General features: G+C 35.8%; 1 protein-coding gene across 8 annotated transcripts in view; it reads left to right on the top strand.

The window, feature by feature from the left end:
- The window catches only part of vps4b (vacuolar protein sorting 4 homolog B), an 81,700-nt gene that overhangs the window by 30,518 nt on the left and 29,647 nt on the right, over positions 1 to 21,535 (top strand). For 4 of the 8 annotated variants that reach the window (XM_073913982.1, XM_073913980.1, XM_073913990.1 and 1 more), the window contains exons 2-4: positions 8,476 to 8,587; positions 8,706 to 8,806; positions 14,696 to 14,719. In XM_073913982.1, the coding sequence (XP_073770083.1) occupies positions 8,476 to 8,587; positions 8,706 to 8,806; positions 14,696 to 14,719 (237 nt within the window). The remainder of the gene's footprint in view (positions 1 to 8,475; positions 8,588 to 8,705; positions 8,807 to 14,695; positions 14,720 to 21,535) is intronic. The other 4 variants (XM_073913985.1, XM_073913983.1, XM_073914011.1 and 1 more) reach the window with 1 other exon arrangement.

Here is a 21,535-nt window from a genome sequence, read left to right as displayed (position 1 = left end):
AGTTTAAGCAAATTTGATGAATGTGATCATGCGTGTTGAATCTGAGGGGAGTTGCTCCAGTATGGAAGGCCGTTGGGGCCAAAACGTCTGCAGCGCGTTGTGTCTGTGTGTGTCTGTGTCAGGCCCGTTGAGGGGTGTCAGGGGTGGAGTCAGTGACATATCTGAGTAGGGGCGAGAGGGGTGTGCAATGTATTTAACGACCGGTTTGCAAGAAATTATCATTCATTTGCGGGCATTTGGGAGTCTCTGTGCACTTGCGGGATACTCCTAGTCTTAGCAACTGGATAAATGTAAAGGAGGATTAAGCAAAATTGTTTCTACTCTATAACTAATGTTCTCAACTCACAGCAATAAAACTTTACAATGAGTGCAACAGTTTGTATTCTATAGTTTATTATTATAATTTTTCATTTTCCATATCTGCAATTCCTGTATTTTGGCTTTTTTTTTTTTGTAGTCCACTTAGAATCCAACATGCAAATCAATGTTTTCTTTCTTGGCATTGATTCTTTTGAAATTTAAATGTCATTAACATGCCTGTGTTTTAATTTCTGTAATAAATATGGCTGTCAAGCCAGGATCTTGATGGTTTATTGTGGGTATGTTGTGTACATGAAGAAATCTGTTACAAGTTAAACAAAAATTCTATTAAACAATTATATTTTGAATTTAAATATTTTTTGTCTTGCGTTTACATTAATTTCACATTTAAATAGCCAAAATGACAAGTTTCAGTATTTTAAATGTGATTAATCGCGATTATATTTTTTTTAAAGGTGCGATTAATTAGTTAATTTTTTTAATCGATTGACAGCACTAATATATATATATATATATATATATATATACATATATATATATATATATATATATATATATATATATATATATATATATATATATGTTTATGACAAGCATTTGATGTTTTTTCTTTCATAGTTAACACATAGTGTTGTGCATGAAAATAAATGTTTACAGGGCCAGTATAACTACTATAGCTTATATAATGTTGAATATAATGCAAGAAGAAATCTCATAATGACAAATGTCTAATTTTACCAGTGAAAACAAATGATCTAATAATGTTGTCAATGGCAAGTGACAAGCACATGTCCTAAACATAATAATTCAACTTTATATTTATGAATAGTTGTATTCAGATGTCATCATTTTACTGTGAATTAACAAACAGGACATATTGAAAGTCTCTTTAAGTCCATCATAATGACTATACAAAATTTATCATTTTAGGCAACAGTAGACCTACACATAGGCCTAATATTATTGTTGTTTTACCATATTGTCACCTTGGAATTATAAGGTTCTATCTAACATTTTTGTCCAAATTTCGTTATTAACATATTCTTATTAAATTACAACCTACAGTATTTACACTGTGGGATGTTTTTTATAAGTTATTTACATTTTAAGACTTAAAAAAAAAAATTACTCAGATACTGTTTGCTATATGAATTGCAAAAAATTTAAAGCTCAATATCTCAAAATATTAGACCACAGATAGAACCTTATAATTTTAAGGTGACGATACATTTAAGAATTAACGATAATAATAGCCTACTCATATTAACCCTTTTACATCTAAAGAATCGTGAGAAAATCGTGATGTTGTTGTTAAGCAAAAAAAAAAAAAAGAGAAAAAAAAAGTGATTCACATTTTAGCCAGAATCGTGCAGCCCTACTTTAAACTAGTTTGCATGAAAGCCATATAATTAACTTAATGACAGTGTGTGCTGGGTGCTTGTGCACACGCATAATCCAACAAACAAACGAACATACACATACATCTAATTGAGGTAAAGTTGGTTTTATATTCGCACATTCGTACAATGACAGCTTGTTACATGCTCCCTACACACAATTTTTTTACTTGTTCAATCTACTTATTTAAAATGAGCTGAAACAACACAATTCTTGAGAGTTAATTGGGACAACTTAATTTTTTTATGTCCAATCCACATAAATTTGTTGAAAGTGTTAAGTGGCCTTAATTAATTTGTGTTTGGACAACATGAATGAATTGTGTGGAAACCTGCATTTTTTTCAGTGTATGTTGTTTACCATGGTACTTTAAATATTCGGTCTGAAATCGCATGCAAGTATGACTTGAAAACAACATTAGCACTATTTATTTGACTTTGAACAATGTTGTACTTTAACAAGCATTGGCTGCTTATATGATTTCCCTATTTAGAATTTGCAAACAAATATTTTATTAAGAAGTCAGAATATGCGAATATAAAATCAACTTTACCCCAACATACATGCATGCCGTTCCATTGTTTAGCTTAGTTTTTATTTAAGTCAATTACATGGTTGATCAAAGTTAGTTTAAAAGTATAATTTTGATTTTTGTATATCCACAAAATATAACAATAAAAAATACTCTTCAATTATGCCACAAAATAAAGTTTTAAGAGATTTTCTAGTGAGAATATAGTTAGATCAATTTGCCTAGCCTAATAATTTGATTCAAAAGAGGCATTATTACACAAATTTAGATTTTCAAAAATATTTATTAAAGGGATTTTATAAAAACAACATGTTAAAACTAAACAGAATAAAATGTGAAGGCTTAAAGTTGATAGGAAATCAAAAAATATATATATTTTTAATTACAATAGCCAATTTATGAAGCAATGCATATTTAATTGATATGGTACTTTTAATAGGATTAGTATGTTTATTATACAATGTAAATTGCGGAAATTCTGCTATATTCTAGAGCTTATGCAGCATTAAACGTAACATTAACATAAAGCCAATATACATGCAGATCCTCCCTCATCAGAGCAGTGGTAGAAAGTAGACAAAAGAAACGTGTAACTGGGAATGTGACTGGAAGCACTCCAGGTGTGACTGGGAATGTCTAATTTATCTACCTGATCAGATTGATAAAATTGCATATTAATTACGTTAGCAGCAAACACGTAATCTCTGTCTGTCTGTCTGCCTGTCACTGCTAATACAGTGGAGGGGCTAGAAAATCTAAAAAGTCAAAACTGATGACAATTCAGACAAATATTACGCTGCAATGAGTAAAACTAGTTAGCAAAAAAATTGCAAATGACCATGGAATATGTGAGATAATCAACAGCTTGGTGTGCATTAAAGGATTTTAATGTCTTCACTTCGTGGAGCCAATGCAGGGCTTACCAAGACCACACATCCATACACACAATACAAACTGTTGAGAGCCAATCTAACTATATTGTATAACAGGCAAACAATATTTTCTAACAATTGCATGTCACAATTTTGAACAAATAGTGGTAAAAGTTCAATTAATTTCTTTTCAATTTACTCATTAAGTGATCACAACACTTTGACATGCCTTGCTTTTTACTTGCCCATTTGTCAAGTATTTTAATCAAATGAAGTTGACCTTGCTAGATTGTTTTTCAACGGAGATGATTGCAATATGGGTCAAGCGGCCATTGTGCATATTTGAAGGAAGGTATGCTTTTATAGGTTTTATTTTGCTGAAAGATATTTCAGCAGTGGCAACGGTTAGTGGTATTGTTAGGAACACTATTAATGCCACTGACAAATTATGAAAGACCTTTTCAAGATTTTCCTGCTGCATAAAAGTCAGCTTGTTAAAAGCTCTTTTGTGCCCTTTAAGGATTCGGCTTGCAGAGTGATTTCCTGAATGATGTCTCTTGAAATGTCGCTTGTTGTTAGTGCATATCTTGTTGCAGATTCTTTTAGTTCTTCTTTTGTCATAGTCTTCATCTTGATTAAAAAAACTTAATTTGACATGACCAATATTATTGAATATTAAAAGTTTTTAGGTTGCTATGTCAACAATTACATTAAAAAAATTACACCTAAATTGCTTTACAGGGTCTTCATCATCTGTGATGTCTGGTTTCATCATGGAATATTTTTTTTCCTTCTGAGCTCACTTCAGTTGTCATTCTGCCTGCTACAGACATGGATTTTTGATATCCCTTTTCTCTATACTGTACCAAAAAGTATTTCGGACAACTAATAAGTGTAACAGCTGTGTCCAAAGACACATCTGCAGTGTGTAGTGCCTTGCTTACATGTGTGTTCTCTGCCAAAATGTCTTATCAAATTACCAAGCACACAAGAATTTCCATGCTCGCAATTTCTTTAGAGAGTAATTTAGCCTCTGATGCTATTTTACCATCTTTAGCCCCTTATTTCAAGTTTTTCCAAAGCATCAACGGCTCCCCAAGCTGTAAGCGCACAGCTTTAACAGAATCCAGTTTGGCTTCCTACCTGGGGTCACTCAGTGGCTTCAGTGTAATTTTCACAAATTCTTTCAGAATGTCTAATCTCTGGACTGATGTAGAGAAGATTGCGTACAATCTCTGGAGAGCCCCTTAAAAAATTTAAACAGTCTCTGTTAGAGGATGCTGCATCACATAAAAGCAGATTAAGGCTGTGCCTGCAACAAGGAATTAATAATGCCTCTTGGTTATTCTCTAGAATTAAGGCTTGGACACCTTTTTTGAATCCCACTCATATTGGAGCCATTGTCATAACTCTGCACACAACAGTTAATTAATTCCAAACCTAAATTCTGCCCATTTACTTCAATCAGATTCTCTGATAAGCCCTTACCAGTTGTGTCATTCACAGCAGTGAAGCTAACAAATGATTCATGTATACTTGCTTTTTTATCTTCAACTATGTGGACACATCATATAATAACAGAAGTTTGTTCCTGTTTTGAAATGTCAGGAGTGCAATCAAATTCAACAGCAAAATATTTTGCTGCTTTAATGCATGTGTAGCAATGTTTGTTTGTAGGAGGGGCAGAAGAAGACAGGGTCAGTGATATAAGGTAAAGAATAGTTATTTTTATTGGATAAATGCAGCCATGACAACACTGCAGCTCTGTGTGTGCTCCTTCTCTTCTGCTCAAGAGGGGTGTCTCTCTGGCCCAATAACTAGAATAAACAGGTGTTTTTTATTATTTCTGATTGGCCCGCTGACTAGCCGCCAGGCTTTAAGCATGCTCTCCCCCTTCATTAAGTGTTTAATCATGCTTACCTCTCCACATACACCCACTACCCACCTAAGGCCAGGGAGCCGTCCGGCTCAGCACCGGCCGTTCCACTCCCGCCACCTCCTTGGAGAAAACCGCCTCAAACCCCGCAAAAGGGAAGAGCAAAATCAGGCGCATGCAATAGCGGCCCCAGCAAAGTATAGATTTTACTTGGTTGAAGGCCTGTTGGCACTGCTCTGACCATTGGATGGTATTCGTTTTTAGTGAGATCAGTCAATGAGCTGAAGAGAATTAGGAACAAAACGCCTGTAATATCCTGCCAGTCCCAAAAAGTGTCTTACCTTTTTGGTCTTAGGTCTTGGACATGTTGCAATAGCTGCATTCTTATCAATTGGGGGCTGCACCTGCCCGTGACCTAACGTAAGTCCAGATACTTTACCTCTACTCGTCCAATTGCATACTTATTTGCGTTGGCCCTGAGCCCGGCCCGTCTCAGTGCTGACACTACTGCCCTCGTATGTTGCATATGCAGCTGTCAATTATTAATGAAAATGAAAATGTTATCTAAATGAACAGCAATATATGCTGAGTGGGGGGACGAGTATTTCGTCCTTCACCTGCTGAAATGTAGCCAGTGCCCTGAACAGAAGTGTTACAAATTGGTGCAATCCAAACGACAACGTGAAGGCTGTTTTTTGCGGGATATTGGAGTTAAGGGGATCTGCCAATATCCCTTTGTCAATTTCAATGTCAATATGCAACATTGCATATGAGTCGAATTTCGACACAGCATTAAATTTTTGATAATCCACACAAAACCTGACCAAGTCATCGGTTTTGGGTATCAACACGATCAGGCTGGCCCATTCACTGTGGCATTGTTCTACTACACCAATTTTCAGCATGTTACTCAATTCTTCCTAAATCAATTTTTCTTTTGTTAAGGTAGGTGATATGGCTGGGTCCTAACAACCACGCCTGGTTTGGTCTCGGTATGGTGCTGAATCAAGTTAGTACGACTAGGCAAGGGTGAGAACACGTTAGAATACTTACGTTAAAGGTGGCAAATATTGATGAGCTAGCTCGTTGAGAGATGGTCACCGCCGGTGACTAGAGGGCCTGGCTGCTGTCAGCCAGTGCTATCTGGACCCAAGTCATCCTCGTTGGTAACAAGCCTAGCCAGCATCACCTCCTCTGGCTGCCTCCACTGCATGAGCAGATTAATGTAATATATCTGACATGAATCAGCCCTGTCCGTACACACTACATCGTAATCAAGATCTCTGCCGGCATTGGTCATCCTTTGGCCATCCAAAACCCCTCTGGGCTGTCTGCCCTAAAGAAGGTCGAAGGGGGAAAACCCTATGAAGGCCTGGGGAATTAAATCGTTCCATCAGCCCATTTGTTTGTGGGTGATAGACTCTAGCGATTTAACACCCAACAATCTGTAAAGTTCGCGCAATGTGCATGACATAAACGTGGTGCCTTGGTCAGGGAGAATCTCCTTAAGGCATTCCCACTGGGGAGATTATATGAAACAGAGCTTCTGCAACACTCTTTGCAGAGATGTTAACCTTGGATATAAATATCACGGTTTCATGGAATCACAGTTTTGAGACTTCTCTGAAATATATATTTTGTTAAATGTCTGGGTAAAAAACAAATCCTTTTTTTCCCTTTTGTACACAATTTATTTTATTTTGAGAGACATTTAAAATATTTTGAAACAGTAAACATGTTAGGCTAAAAAATTCAAATTAATTACCGAACTCTGCTGCCTTCATTTGTTTTAAAATCACAGATATTTTTACAATTTAAAAATGGCATCTAAAAAACAAAAAAAAGTAAATAAAAAATCTTACTCATACCTTACGAACGGTTAACAGAAAATCCACATACCCCCACCGTCTGCCTCACCCGTTAGCCCAGACCTTTCCACTACACCCCCACGGCTAGCGAGACCAACCGATTGAACTGGAGAGAGGCATGGTTTGCTACTCTACCTGGGAAACGTCCCTGCCATCCTGCACCAGCAATCTGCATCAGGCGTGATGGAGCTGCTAGGCGAACACAAAGGGCCGACTGTTTTCTACCAATTCAAGAGACCGGAAGCGCTGATGCTGCTCCTCTGGGTTGCAGCCGGCCCGCTGGAGAATGGCTCGCTTCAGGTGAGAGTGCTCCACGAGATTCAGGGGAGGTAGCTGCTGTGTGGCAAATTGGGCTTCGTCTGAGAGCAGCGGGATGACTTGTACGGGCCACTTGGCACGTGGCCAGCCACATACCTCCACCATCTTCTCAAAAAGATTGAGGAACACTTCCGGGTCGTCCTCAGACGCCATTTTTTTGTAAAGCGATGGTAGGGTGGGTGGCAGATGTTGGAGTGGGCCAGATCTCCTGGGACAGCAGAGTCCGTTGCTAATTCCTTCCAAGAAAGATAAGATTCTATATGATGGTTACTTGTTTTTTTTTATGATGCTGTTTTCAAAAGACACTGCCTGTTGTGTGCAAGCCCAAGCATTTGTCACATGCTTTGGCTCCAACAAATAATTTGCAAATAATGAAAATGAATCCTTGACTTTTGCTGTCTTCGTTTGTTTGAAAAGCACAGATTTCTTTACAATTTAAAACAGCCTCTTTGGATATATTTTCTGCTGGAGATACTGGTGTCTTAAAAAAACGAAATAAAAAAAAATTACACATACCTCAAAATGGTAGAGCAGAAAATGTTGGTGGTTTTAAAACCTTGACTTTTCTAAACCATGGTATACCTTGAAAATGGTTATTGTCCCATCTGCAATGTAAGTTTTTCTCTGTGTGTATATGTGGGGGCAGTCCTACCTGTTCTTTTCACTAGCTCTATATACTTTTTCTTGCTCTCTGTCCTTACCATCTTCATGACTAATTAAACAAAACAGATGGTTTCTAACATTTAATTTGCAAAGACTAGAATAATGTAATTTACAATGTTTCTTAAAATAATTTAAAAAATATATAAAATCCATATATATATATATATATATATATATATATATATATATATATATATATATATATATATAAATATAATAAAGATGTAAATTAATTAATTGTATTTTGGGGCTGCACAAAGTACCTTAAAGAGATATTTGCTCAATTTCTCTCAGCCTCAGGTGGTTTCAAACCTTTGAGTTTCTTTATTCACCATCTAATAAATTTAAAATGCAGCCGTTGACTTCCATATTATAAAAAACAAATCATATGGATTACAGGTTTCAATGGTTACAGGTTTCAAGCAAAAAAAAGTGTGTAAATGATGTGTGAGTAGAAGGGTGAGTAAACTTTAAGATGTACACATCTCACATTTCATGATTATGTTTTATGTCTTACATTTATGAGACAGGAGAGTTAATATTTGGTAAGCACAATTGCACATTTTACAGTTGCACAATTTAAACTAAAATTGCACAATTACACATTTTATTTGCTCTATTTTACAGAAAGCCATAGCTATAGCTCAGAAAGCTTCAGAGGAGGACCAGGCTGGACATTTTGAAGAGGCTATTAAGTCATATCATCATGCGGTGAAATATTTTCTGCATATAATAAAACGTGAGTGCACATAATGGCATAAATGTAGAATTATTTATAACTATTTCCCATGACCTCTTGTAATTGTCTTTTGTTTTAATTAATTTCTCATTTAACTCATCTGTTTTAATACATTCAGGTGAACCGCAGGGTAAGGAGGGTAATCAGAAGATCAGAGAAAAGTGTAAGCAGTATCTCGACAGAGTGGAAGAGCTTCAAGACTATCTTGATAAGAAAGAGGTTAATATAAAATTATTATTGTCTCTGTGTATTTATGAAAACATCTAAGCAATCTGAAGCAAAGTGATTTAGCTTGGCTCTAAAAAAACATTTGACATTATTTGCAAAGTTGTTCTGTTTGCTGATCATGTTAAGTCTTGATAAAATATGTGTTTATGGCAATTCATTAACAAATACTAGGCATTAATATGTCTTAATGTTTCTTTTGTCAAACTCATTTTTTACCTACTCTGAGATAAGTAAGCACTGAAGCATGGTGGTGGTAGCATCTTTTTGCAACATTGACTAGAAAATATTCTAAAAGGGTACTGAGCTAAATAAAAATAAATCTCAAACTTTTGGTTTTGTGCACTAAACTATAGTTAGATGGAATATTGACATTTTAGCCGTGTTTACAAGTCTCATTTTACAAATTCTCATTTTCACTTACTGCTTCTAAACAAAATGACTTTAAATACTGTAATATGTGTGCCTCACACAATGAGGGCTCTAAACGTTAAGGTTCCACTGAAAGGAGAACCTCAGCATGTTGACATTAATGGCATCCATTCATATTTTAATATTGATGATTAGTAGGAAGTAATAGGAAGGAGCTGGATCTTCCTGAAGGTCCTGTGCATGATTTCTTCTGCTGTCACAATAAAAGATAAGAAAACACAAAGCACCAGACTGCTAAACATTATTGGTGACCAAGCCTTAGAAATCTGCATGTTTGGGTTTGCAAAAACTAATTATAAGAACAACTGTAAAGCAAGGGTGTAGATTTGCTTGATTATTGACATTGGTATGCAACACCCACCAACCCAATCACAAGCTCTCTTTTAAGCTTTTAAAAAACATGAATAATGATATGACACAATAATCATTTAATCTTTATTGTATTGATTATTTTATTTTCTAAATCGTTTTCCAAAATTAAACCAAACCAAATTGAATTTCAATTAATTGCACAGCCCTTGTTATCATCATGATGAACACGATGCTAAGAGACTTTACACTTTTCTTTCAAAAGTTTCTCCTTATGTCCACAATTTTTTTTTTTGAGCTGCCAGGCCTCCATTTTCAGATCTTTCAGTTTTGCTTCCTCATAGATAATAAAAACACACCTTTGAATATCCTCTAATCTCTGCCACAAATGTTTATAGATGTAGAGCTCAGAAACAGTTACCCACTGCCAGTGGTGGAAAGAGTACTGAAAAAGCATACTCAAGTAAAAGTGCCCGAAAATGTTGTATGAGTAGAGTAAAAGTACCTGTTGTAAATATGACTCAAAGTAGGAGTAAAAAGTAGCCCTTTTAAAAGTACTCATAAGTGAGTAGTAAGTATTATGCTGTTAAAAGTTGATGCATTTACATGTAATATGTGGATGTGTGTGTGTAAGCCTAACATTCTGTAGTGCATTTAGTTATTGCCCAGCAGGCAAACAATGTCATAAGATGCTAATATTAGGTTAGATTTAGGTTGTGATGCAGGTGACCAAAATTCAATGTCTAGCCAGCATTTAAAGACAACACTATATCCAATAATGACATCAAATTATGTTGATATTTGGTTGATTTTAGGTTGTTAGAAAGTGACCAAAATCCAATGTCAAGCCAACATCTTAAACCAACATCCTATTGATGTCAAATACTGACATTTATTCATCAGTTATAACAACCAAAATTCAACGTCTGATAGATGTCATGGTGGTAAGGTCGACACAACGTCAAGTTGTAACATCATTAGATGTTGATATTTGGTTGGATTTAGGTTGGACGTTGGACATTGACATCAGGCTGACGTTGAGTTCTGATGAAAACCCGATTTTCATTTCCAAACAAAATGCAGCGTCTCCACGACGTTAGGGTACAATTTCAATCTGACGGTATGTTGATGTCTTGTGCCTGCTGGGTGTTTAAGGCCATTTCAGTCAACATACAGTAAATATCCATCATCTTCTCATCAGTGACATGCATCTAAACCAGGGGTGCCCATACTCGGTCCTGGAGGGTTGGTGTCCTGCAAAGTTTAGTTCCAATCCCAATAAGACACAACTGTGCTAGCTAATCAATCTTATACTAGGCTTTCTAGAAAAATGCGTGCAGGTGTGTTGAGGCAAGTTGGAGCTAAAATCTGCAGAACATCGGCCCTCCACGATTGTGGCCGTTTCACAATATGCGTTCTTCAGTGGTCTTGCGTCCTCGTGTTCTCGTGTAACATCATCATCAGCTGCCAAAGTTCAGTTCCAATACTCAAGACGGCAGGAACAGAGGATGCGTGAAACTTCTCGGATGTGATCTTGATATCGAGGACGCACCCATGTAGACTTTAGCACCAAACTCGCTCTGGAAGTCCCATAAGTCATTGCGACTGGAGGTGGGAAGAGCAGCATTTTATCTAGATTTATTATTAAAGTTCAGAGATTTAACTTATTTACCTCAGGAGTTTCCCTAAATGAAACAGTAAAGGTAAACATTACAATGGACATCTTAATAAAGGAATAAACACATTAAGGGTGTTTGTTTGCTGAAATTTGTATTAAAATCAGTTTTATTTATATTGTGCAGAGTATATTGATAAGGTTTTTATGCACAGTATTTATTTTTAAAAGGGGTAAAAACAAATCTTTGTATGAATGCTGTAATGTTTAAATAATTTACCATTTAAATGCGTGAAGGTCCTGTGACCATCAGGAAGAACGCAGCATCTCATTTCTCAAAGGACGCATTCTTTGCCCTCGTGGTCTCCCGAGTTCGTTCTTCCGAGGACACCTGGCAAGACCAGTCTCCACAAGAACACAAGTCCGTTCTCTGCGTTCTTGGAATTAAGAAACAGCCTGTGTTTGGGCATCCCTGATCTAAACAGTCTCTGGGTCAATCCGTGTAAAGATTTTGAACATCTTCTTGGACACTTTCAAACAGTTTGCTGCAATGTAAAGTGAACGTCTTGAAGTAGTTCATTATGATGCAATTTACCTTCTATGTATGATTTGATTGGACAGAAATTACAGGACTGATTTTTCTAATTCCCATAGACAAGAAAAAATAAAGTAGTGAGAGTAAAAGTATAGAAACTGCACTAAAAATGTACTCAAGTGAGAGTAAAAGTACACATTTTTAAAACTACTCAGTAAATTACAATTCCTGAGAAAAAGTAATTACAGTAATTTGAGCATTTGTAATTAGTTACTTTACACCACTGCCCACTGCACAGATATTGCTTACACCACGAGGCATGACTGGCATACACAACCAGCTCAAAATAAAACAAAACCATGATAAGGGTGCTGGTGATTGTGTGTTCATACAAAAAGTTGCACAATGGACTTCGACAACGGGGTTTGAAGTATGTGAGGCATCAAATTCTTAAATGGTGGAAAGTAATGGTAAATAACACAGACACAATAGAAGACATCTAATACAGACCATGAACACACACCTATAGCAGTGAGATTAGACTTATGAACTGAGACTCTTTATAATGTATTAAGTTGTTAATAGAAGAGTGTTGAAAAAAGTCAGTAAAGCTCAAAATCTTTATAATAACGTTTATTTCAATACAAGCAAATGCATTAGGAACACTATATTTTTCATTCTAAATTAAAACATAAAGAGAAAAATGGTTAAATATATTATTACTTTACAGGAAGTGAAAAACAAATATAAGGCTCTTTTTAGCAGTGTCTACATTTTTGTTACAACAAATCAAAATAAATATTTGCTATAATAATCTGGAACTCCTGCAGGATTTTATTCCAAGGTACACACAAATCCACCACAGCCCCGCCCCCTTCCGATGGCTAAGTATTCAAACATTAAATAACGAATGCATCAAGTGAATTAAAAACGAATATTTTTTAGAATTTCGCAAAGTTCTGCTCTTTTTATCTTAGTATTTTTATCATTTTATTCTTGTTGTTTTTAATATTTTATTGTCTTCATAATTAAAGCTGTAGACAAATTCCTGCTTGACATTTTAGAAAATATTTTGTGCAGCTACCCAGTATATATTAAAGATCACCAAGAACAAACAAACAAAAAACACAAAAACATGTTACATAGCCCCATAAATGTCCAACTTCTATTTAACTGAATGGTAAAAAAAAATGATGCTCATTTTATTTTTATAAAACATTTTATTATTTTTTTTTTAGTAAAAACAATACCATGGATAAGAATCCATATTTATTTTATGTATTTATTAATTTGACGTGTTTATTTGGTGCAAATAAATGCTATGATTTAACTTATACAACAGTAGGCCTACCTTGGACCTACAAGCCGTCTGGTTTGACTGTAGTGCAGTTATTTCCTTGTTGTTTAAAGAGTCTGCAAATTCATGTATAAAGGGTAGGATTGTGGACATCAATGATGTTAAGCGTATCTTTATTCGTTGCGCAGCAGTAAAAAAAGTGTTTCAGCAGTTCATGTAGCTGTTGGTAAAGTTCTCAGAGCGAGTTTTTGTGCTACCAAATACAGCGTGTGCAATAAACTCACAGTCAGGCGAAATAAAGGTCTCATAGAATGTTAATCAAATTAATCAAGCTCTAGCCACGAATAAAATAAAAGGCTATTTTATTATTTTAAGATTTTAGACGACAAGTTAGTCATTTTGATTACACATGGTTATCTAAGTCAGTGAAATAATAACTTATTATTAAAAGTTATTATTATAGTTTTAAAATGTGGTGTTCCAGTGATTCTCTGCCAGAGACTGCTCTATGGTTTTAAAACCCTTTTCAAAATGGTATCGTTTAGATCTGTCTTATTTTTTATATTAAATGTAGTGTAGTTCACTTGTGGATGTCTCATAACTAGCGCGCCTCCGCTAAGCTAGTTGTGGTAAGTTAGCTTGGCAACTGAGCCGCGACGGCAACACACAGAACAGAATCTGTCATCACAGTTCAGCACGGTTGTCTCCGTGCAAAGAATTCCAGGCAGAGAATAGATTGTAATGGTAAAGCGCCGTTCCAGCCTCAGTGGAGAAACAACCGTAACCGTACCGAAGAGTACTACGATTTGGAACGATTGTGGAAAAGCAGGCAGTTGTAGTGTATACTGTTTAATAATCAATTTAAATGATGTCACAAATAAATAAATAAATAAATAAAAAGTGGCATTAATTTCCGCCCTCTCATGGTAGGTACTCACAGTGCGTATACAGCCATACGACTGCAGGCGAAACTGACAATAAAAATTCTGTTCATTTTTATTTATATAGCACATTTTTACAATGCATATTGTGTCAAAGCAGCTTAGCATAATTCTAGTAAAATCCAGATTTGAGAGTTGAAGTTCAGTTTAGTTTAGTTTAGTGGGGTTTAAATTTCACTGCTTCAAACACTTAAGAGCAAATCCACCTAATCGCAGCTCCACAAGTCCTGATCTGAGCAAGCCAGTGTCTTGTCAGTAGCAAGCCACTTCACCAATTGACGATAAGGTCAAGAAGAGGTTCTCCTATTACAGGTAATTCTTTCAGTAATTTTGTTTGAATAGGGTCTAACATGTAGCTGGTTTAGAACCATTTATAAGTTTGTCTAGCTCTTCCTGTTCTATGGTTTTGAAGCACTGTAGATTATTTTGATTTAGTGGAATGTTTAATGATCTGAAGTATAAGGTGGTGCAGAAAGTTTACAATATTCTATTTTCTGTCTGAAACCTTCTATTTTATAACTAAAAAAGCCATCTCTACTGATATGTGGTGGTACATTTTGTTCCAAAGATGACCGATTATTTGTTAATTTAGCAATTTAAAAAAAAATATATGGGATTGTTATGATTATTTTCTATTAGTTTGCGGAGGTGGTCAGCACTGGCGGATTTTAGAGCTCTCCTATAGTTGGACATACTATTTTTGTACGCAATTCTAAAGACCTCTAATTTAGTTTTTTTTCCACTTACATTCCAGGCCACCAGTTGCTGCTATGAGAGTGTGAGTATGACTATTATATCATGGTGTAGTTTTATTATATCTAGCCTTTTTTAATTTAATGGTTTCAACAGTGTTTAGTGTGTTTGTAAAGATCTATACTGCTGGTTACTACATCAAGGTCATTTGCGTTTGCGGCTGCATTTAGAAATAAAGAAAGATTTTGTAAGTTATTTGTAAATTCATCTTTAGTGAACGGATGATAGTTCTGCCAGGGTGATATATCTGTGCAAATCTGCTAAATTCAGGTAAACAAAGCTTATAGTTAGAGGTAGTGGTCTGTTATATCATCACTTTAATGTCTACAATAATGACCTCAACTCCATGAGACACAATTAGATCTAATTTTAAGCGATGAGTTGGACCAACAACATTTTGCTTTATCCCAAGTGACTGTAAATCTGCAAATTTGAGCCCTAATGTATCGTTAGCGTCAACTATGTGGATGTTAAAGTTTCCTACAATTAGTATTTTATCAGTTTTAACTATTAAGTCTGAAATAAAATCAAAAAACTCTTTTAGAAAATTGACATACGTTCCTGGGGGGCTGTGAATAACAAGAAATATTATGAAATATTTTTCATAATATTTTCATAGTACATTAAGCACCAATACATCAAAAGAGTTAAACATAAGTCCGTTTCTTTAATTAACACTAAAAATATCACTAAAGATTGATGCAACTCCACCACCACAACCAGTCTGACAAGCCTCATGCTTATATAAGAATCCTGAAAGAGTTGCTTCATTTCAACTAATATAGTAGTTTTGTTTCAGTGAGACACAGTGTATTATGATTATTGACTGTTATTATTCCACTCATAAAATTGCTTTAGGTCCTAGTGACCTGATGTTTAGGAGACCAAGCTTTAAAAAAATTTATATTTTCACTGTATTTTATTTCTTTTTTTGCAGTTTTTCTGGTTTGATTCTTAATAGATTTTTTTTCTTAGAGCACATAGTAAGTTTACTTCTTGATTTAATAAGAGGCTATGGGGTTAGCCAAATATACATTACTGTGATTTAAGTGCGACAAGCAAGAGTCTATATGGCTAAAATGTGGATTTTCACCCACTAGTCAGACAGAGCTAAGCATCCTGAAGATGTCTTACAGAAATTCAGCTCTATAGCTATGCTGGGGTGCAGCCCGTCAGCACGAAAAAGCCTAGGACGCTCACAGAAAAGATTCCAGTTATTGGCAAAAAGCAACCAAGTACTGGCCAATATACCGTCCAATATTATTATTAATGTACATTTATTATTTTAAATAACTAACAGAAATCAATCTAAATGTAACTTTAAAACAATGTTAAGAAAGACACAACTGGAGTGATATGCTAAGATCACTTAAGAAATATTTTGCATGAATATTAATGACAATTCTATAGAATACAAAACATACATATGTTTTATAAAATTATCTGTTGTCTTTGACCCAACTCATGGCCGTGAAAGTCTTACCTCCCTGACTCATTATCCCTCCTTTCTGCTACATACCCATGCTTAGTCAAAATAAGATCATCATCATATAAACTTTAGTTTTGTCGACTTGCTTAGCTGCGTGCCAACACCTCAGCATAAAAATTGCATCAATTACTCTGGTTTCACTGTACATAGACACGCATAGGTATTGTGAACTAAACTTTTAAGGCATTTAATAAACATTTGGTAAGCATTTTCTGATGAATACAGATTCATTATTGATATCTGCACCTTTTGGTGTTTGCTTTCCACTACACACGTGAGCTGGCAAACGTCCTGCATATGCAAAGTGTTCATACAGATATTTTACTATTGTAAAACTAATCAAACATTTTGCATATCTCATTACAATACTTCTGCATAATTCTATTTCTGTTTTAAAATTAAGCCAATTAAATTAAATTTTGATTACAAAGGTATTGTGTGAAAGTTGGAGAAAATGTTTATATTGTAGATGGGAGAATGTGTTTCTGTAATATGTTTTGTGAAAGTATTGTGAAATGTTTAGCAAAAAAATATATTTTGATTTATGTTAAAGTATTTTTTATTCTTTATTGTGAATGGAAAAGGTGCATTTACACAAAATTAAGCTTTTTTAAAAAAAACATTGTTTAAAAATGTATTTGATGTTTTATATTTACTGAAAATAAATTGATAAATTTTGGAGATAGTAAAATGCCTTTAAATAGTTCATGAAGGAGCACATTTGACACTGTTAAGGTACGAATTGTCTTGTCACTGTAGAGGTACCTTCATGGATCAGATTTGTACCTTTGATGAAGGTACAATTTTGTATCTGCAGGTTTAAAAACCAAAGGTACATTTTGGTTTCCCATGGTACAAATTATGGCCTTAAAGGTACAAACTGCAAGGGTACAAATTTGTTTCTTTGCCTTAAGGTACAATTTTGTTTCATAAAAAGTACTGCCCCAGTGACAAGGGTTTGTACCTTCTTTAGTACAACATTGTACCATTTTTTCTGAGAGTGTGGAGCAGAGCAGCATGTGAGGCGCGCGGGAATTGCTTTCTGTGTGTATGCTACAGTTTGATTTCACCAGCGTAGTTTCAGTTGCACATAGAGAGTAACAAGCTTGGCATGCAAAAGACACTGCTTGTGAATGGCCCATAGCAGCTTTATTCTGGGTTTAACATTCTAAATCAATATACTTGCATAAAGTAAATGGCATCTCAAAGATTTTAGTATGGTTAGTTTTTTTTTCTCCCCGTCACCATCTCCCCTGTGCCACCCCCCAACAAGATGCTGCCTTGGGTTATTGCCCATGTTGCCCATGCCTAAAGCCGCCACTGTTAATAGCCATTCATGCCGATCAAAAAGTCTACTGAACCTTTCATTTCCTTAGTGGTAAGTGGGAAGTGGTCCAGAAACAAGTCCATCTTTAGGATCTCAGTTTGCTCAGCAAAGTGTCGTTCGTCCCCATGTGGAGGATGACAACTCTGAAGCTCTCCCCAGTGCTCAGCATAGCGTGTACCTTAACAGAAACATCAACACGAGCACTGGGAAAGCAGTGAGTGCGTACATTGTTACCTTTAGTAGAAGCAGCGCGGATGTGGTGAACAATGGAGTCACCGATGATTGCCACATAGCGACCCATCTCGCGTAGGGGGGTGAAGTGGTTCTCTGTGGGGTTCTAATAAAAAATGCTTTCTTATAATAAAAAAATATTTTGCTTCCTTCTGAACGACTGCACTAATATATGTTGTGTAACCATGGTTTATGTGTTGCATGGAGACAACCTCCTTTGAAGATGTAACCAGAGATGTATAAAGTACTAGAGACCCATATTTAAGTAAACGTACAAGTATCAAAAATTGACTTGAGTAGAAGTTGAAGTGCTCTTTAAGCACCATACTTAAGTGGAAGTACTAAACTATTCAACATTTTTTGTACTTAAGTATTGCTAGTAGTTTATTTCAAAATTTACTAAAGAACTCAAAGTAAAAGTACAAGTATTGTGTATTGTAGTTATTAAAGAAAGCAGTCAAGATACACTAATTGTTTTGTTTATTTTAAATATCTTTTTTGGGGCACTTGATTAAGCAGAAGGAAAAGAAACATGGCTTACGATACTGTTTTTCTCTGTAAATAGTTTCTATGTTACAAGAACTCGCATCGTCAGGCCCTTTTACCTGAAAATCCCTTCACTGATGAGATAATTCAGCATGTTCACTCACATACATTCTCTCTCTCTCTCTCTCTCTCTCTCTCTCTCTCTCACACACACACACACACACACACACACACACGTACACTGCCCTGCACACACCTAAATGTACACTCTCTCCCCACTCTCACACATTCATACACTCTCACACACACAGTTCTCTATCTCTCTCTCACACAAACACACATTTTTGTGAATTGTGGGGACATTACATAGGTTACAATTGTTTTTATACTCTACCAACTATACTTTCGATAACCCCAAATCCAATCTCTAAACCCAACCCTTACAGGAAATTATGTGTACTTTATGAAAATAAAATGAAAATATTTAGTGTGATTGAATTTTATACATAATGTCCACATAATTCACTATCTCCTCGTAACATCTGTGTAATAACCGATGTTGTTATACATATACATGGGCACACGCACATATAAATACACTCTTTTTCACTCTCATACACTCTCTCTCTTACACATACACAGACGCACACACAGGTACAATCACACTGTTTCTCTCTTACACACATTATTCACTCTCACTCACACACAAACACACACTCACACTTTGGGAGATTTGAATTTTGATTGATTGGTTAATGCCACAATAAACAGGAGTTCTGTCTTCTGGAAGCACTTGTGAAACTAAACTAAAAAATCTAACTAAATCCTGTTGCACTAATTCACTTGATTTTGATTTTATGGCTTATGGCTATGATTTAGTATTCACATTTTTTAATTTTTGATTATGTTTTTAATTAAATTGGTCTTACACTTCATATTTTCTGTAGTATATTTATTAATTCTTTATTAATACTTTTACCATAAACCAATATCTCAACCATTTAGTGGAGGCTGATATTTTAGAAATTATGGGATGTGTTGGAAAAAAATGCATTGATTGTGTTAACTAGCGACATTAGGAAGTAAGAAATGCAATTAAAAAAATTATATTGCTTTTGTTTTGGTATGAAAGTTAAAAGGTTATTTGTAATACAGTTTTGTTCTTTAATACAGCAGTCAGATATATAAACTGTACCCTTAATTTGATCTGCTCAAAAAAATATAAAATACTCTTTCTGACAGTATCAAAAAACAAAACTCATGCACAGAAGACAGCATGAGCATTTACAGCAAATAAACTAATGTCAATATTATCCTGCCTGCTTTTTAAGCGCTGACAGGCGAGGCCTTACACGCCTATGATTGGTTATTGTCCTCAACAACAGAAAGGGCTTTAGAAATGAAAGCGCTGTTCACCGATGGAAGAATACGCGGTTATTACAGGTAATAGACACAGTGGAGAAAACTTGCACATCAGGCACGTTCGTGTCTGGATCCACAGCTTTAACAGCCAAGAAGAGAGGAAAAGTTACCTTACTAACAGGCCAGCGGGTGAAATGTCCAAAGTGAGAGAGAGAGAGGCAGAGGTGAAGTTTTACAGAATTTCTCCCAAATAGTGAAATAGCGGCTCATGTGCTGTGCCGCCTTCACTCGCCATCGCGCCTCCGTCCTTCGCCATAGTATTGCCACATCGCGCATAGGAGTAAGAGTAAAAGTATTAAACTCATGGAAAATATGTACTTAAGTAAAAGTGGAAGTAGGAGAAAAAACAATACTTCAGTACAGATACTGCCTTTTAGTACAGTAGTTAAGTAGTTCTACTTCGTTACTATACATCTCTGGATGTAACACACACTAGTGCTGCATGATTAATCGAAAAAAGATCACGATTTCAATTCGACCCTACACACGATCTTAATTCAGCTTTTCTACGATTCAGCAAATTATATTTTCAAGGTCAGGAGAGAAGCTTAAAGGCAGTCACACAAGTCTTCACATGAACATAAACACCTTCAAATGGCGTTCAAAGTGTCACATACTGTATTTATAAGGTATAATTCGCCCAGAAATGTCATTTCTGTCTTCATGTAATGATGTATTTGCGGCCGCGAAATCACACATGAGCTGACCTCGAGCAACCGAGAACGTGTGCGAGTGCATGCAGACGCCAATGACAGCTACGTTAGTGAACCGAACCTGCATAGGCTGTGAATAACAAGAAATAAAGTTGTAAATAACGTTTAGTTTGTTGCACAGATTTGAGAGCCACGCTGAAAGAATGATTTGCATGTGTGTGTTTTATCACAGTGCTATACAGACTTTCAAACTAACACTTTTCAGGACCACACTACAAATGAAGGGGTATGAAAATTTTTCCTGTCTGCTACAGCAACACCATAGCTGCAAACGTGAGCAGGGAGACCCACAAATGTAAAAAAGGACATTAATAGGGATTTTTTGTTCAAATTTACAAATGATTTATTACATTTACATTTAGTCATTTAGCAGCTGCTTTTATCCAAAGTGACTTACAAATGAGGGAAAGGAAGCAATTTACACAACTATAAGAGCAACAATGAATAGGTGCTGTAGGCAAGTTTCATGTATGTAAAGTGTAAGAAGCAAAGTACAGTTCGCGGTGGAGCGTTCATTAGGTTCATTAAAGACCACTCGTTCTGCTGCGTTCTGAAGCAGCTGAAGAGGTTTGATAGAGTTAGCTGGAAGCTCGGCTAGTAGAGAGTTGCAATAGTCTGGAGAGAACAAGAGCTTGAACAAGGAGTTGAGCTGCATGTTCAGAAAGGGAGGGTCGGACCTTTCTGATGTTATAGAGTGCGAATCTGCAAGATCGAGCAGTTCTAGAAATGTGGTCAGAGAGTTTGTGGTTATGAGAGTTTAGTTGGTCATCAATCGTTACTCCAAGGCTTTCCACCATTTTGGATGCAGTAATGGTTGCCCTATCCATCTGGATTGAAAAGTTATGATGTAGAGTCTGTCACGGTCGTGGTGGGGAAAAGGAGCGAGGACTCAGGTGCAGCAAATAATGGGTGTTTATTAACAATAAAATAAAAACAAAAAGGCAAAACAAACAACCCCGAGGGGGAAAACTCTAATAAAACAAATTAACGAACAAACAAACTTGACTGGACTGGCAGGACAAGACAGGGCTGGACACAACAGGACAGGAAACTATCAACGACGAACTGGCCAAGGACTGAAAACATGAGGGGGGTTATAAAGCAAAGTAAATTGACACACAGGTGAACATGACAAACTAATAATGAGTTCACAAGGAGGGTGGGACTAGACAA

Source organism: Danio rerio, chromosome 2, assembly GCF_049306965.1.
Source record: "Danio rerio strain Tuebingen ecotype United States chromosome 2, GRCz12tu, whole genome shotgun sequence".
Lineage (NCBI taxonomy): Eukaryota > Metazoa > Chordata > Actinopteri > Cypriniformes > Danionidae > Danio > Danio rerio.
Note: the sequence above shows the minus strand (reverse complement) of the source record. Positions and strands in the feature narration are given on the sequence as shown.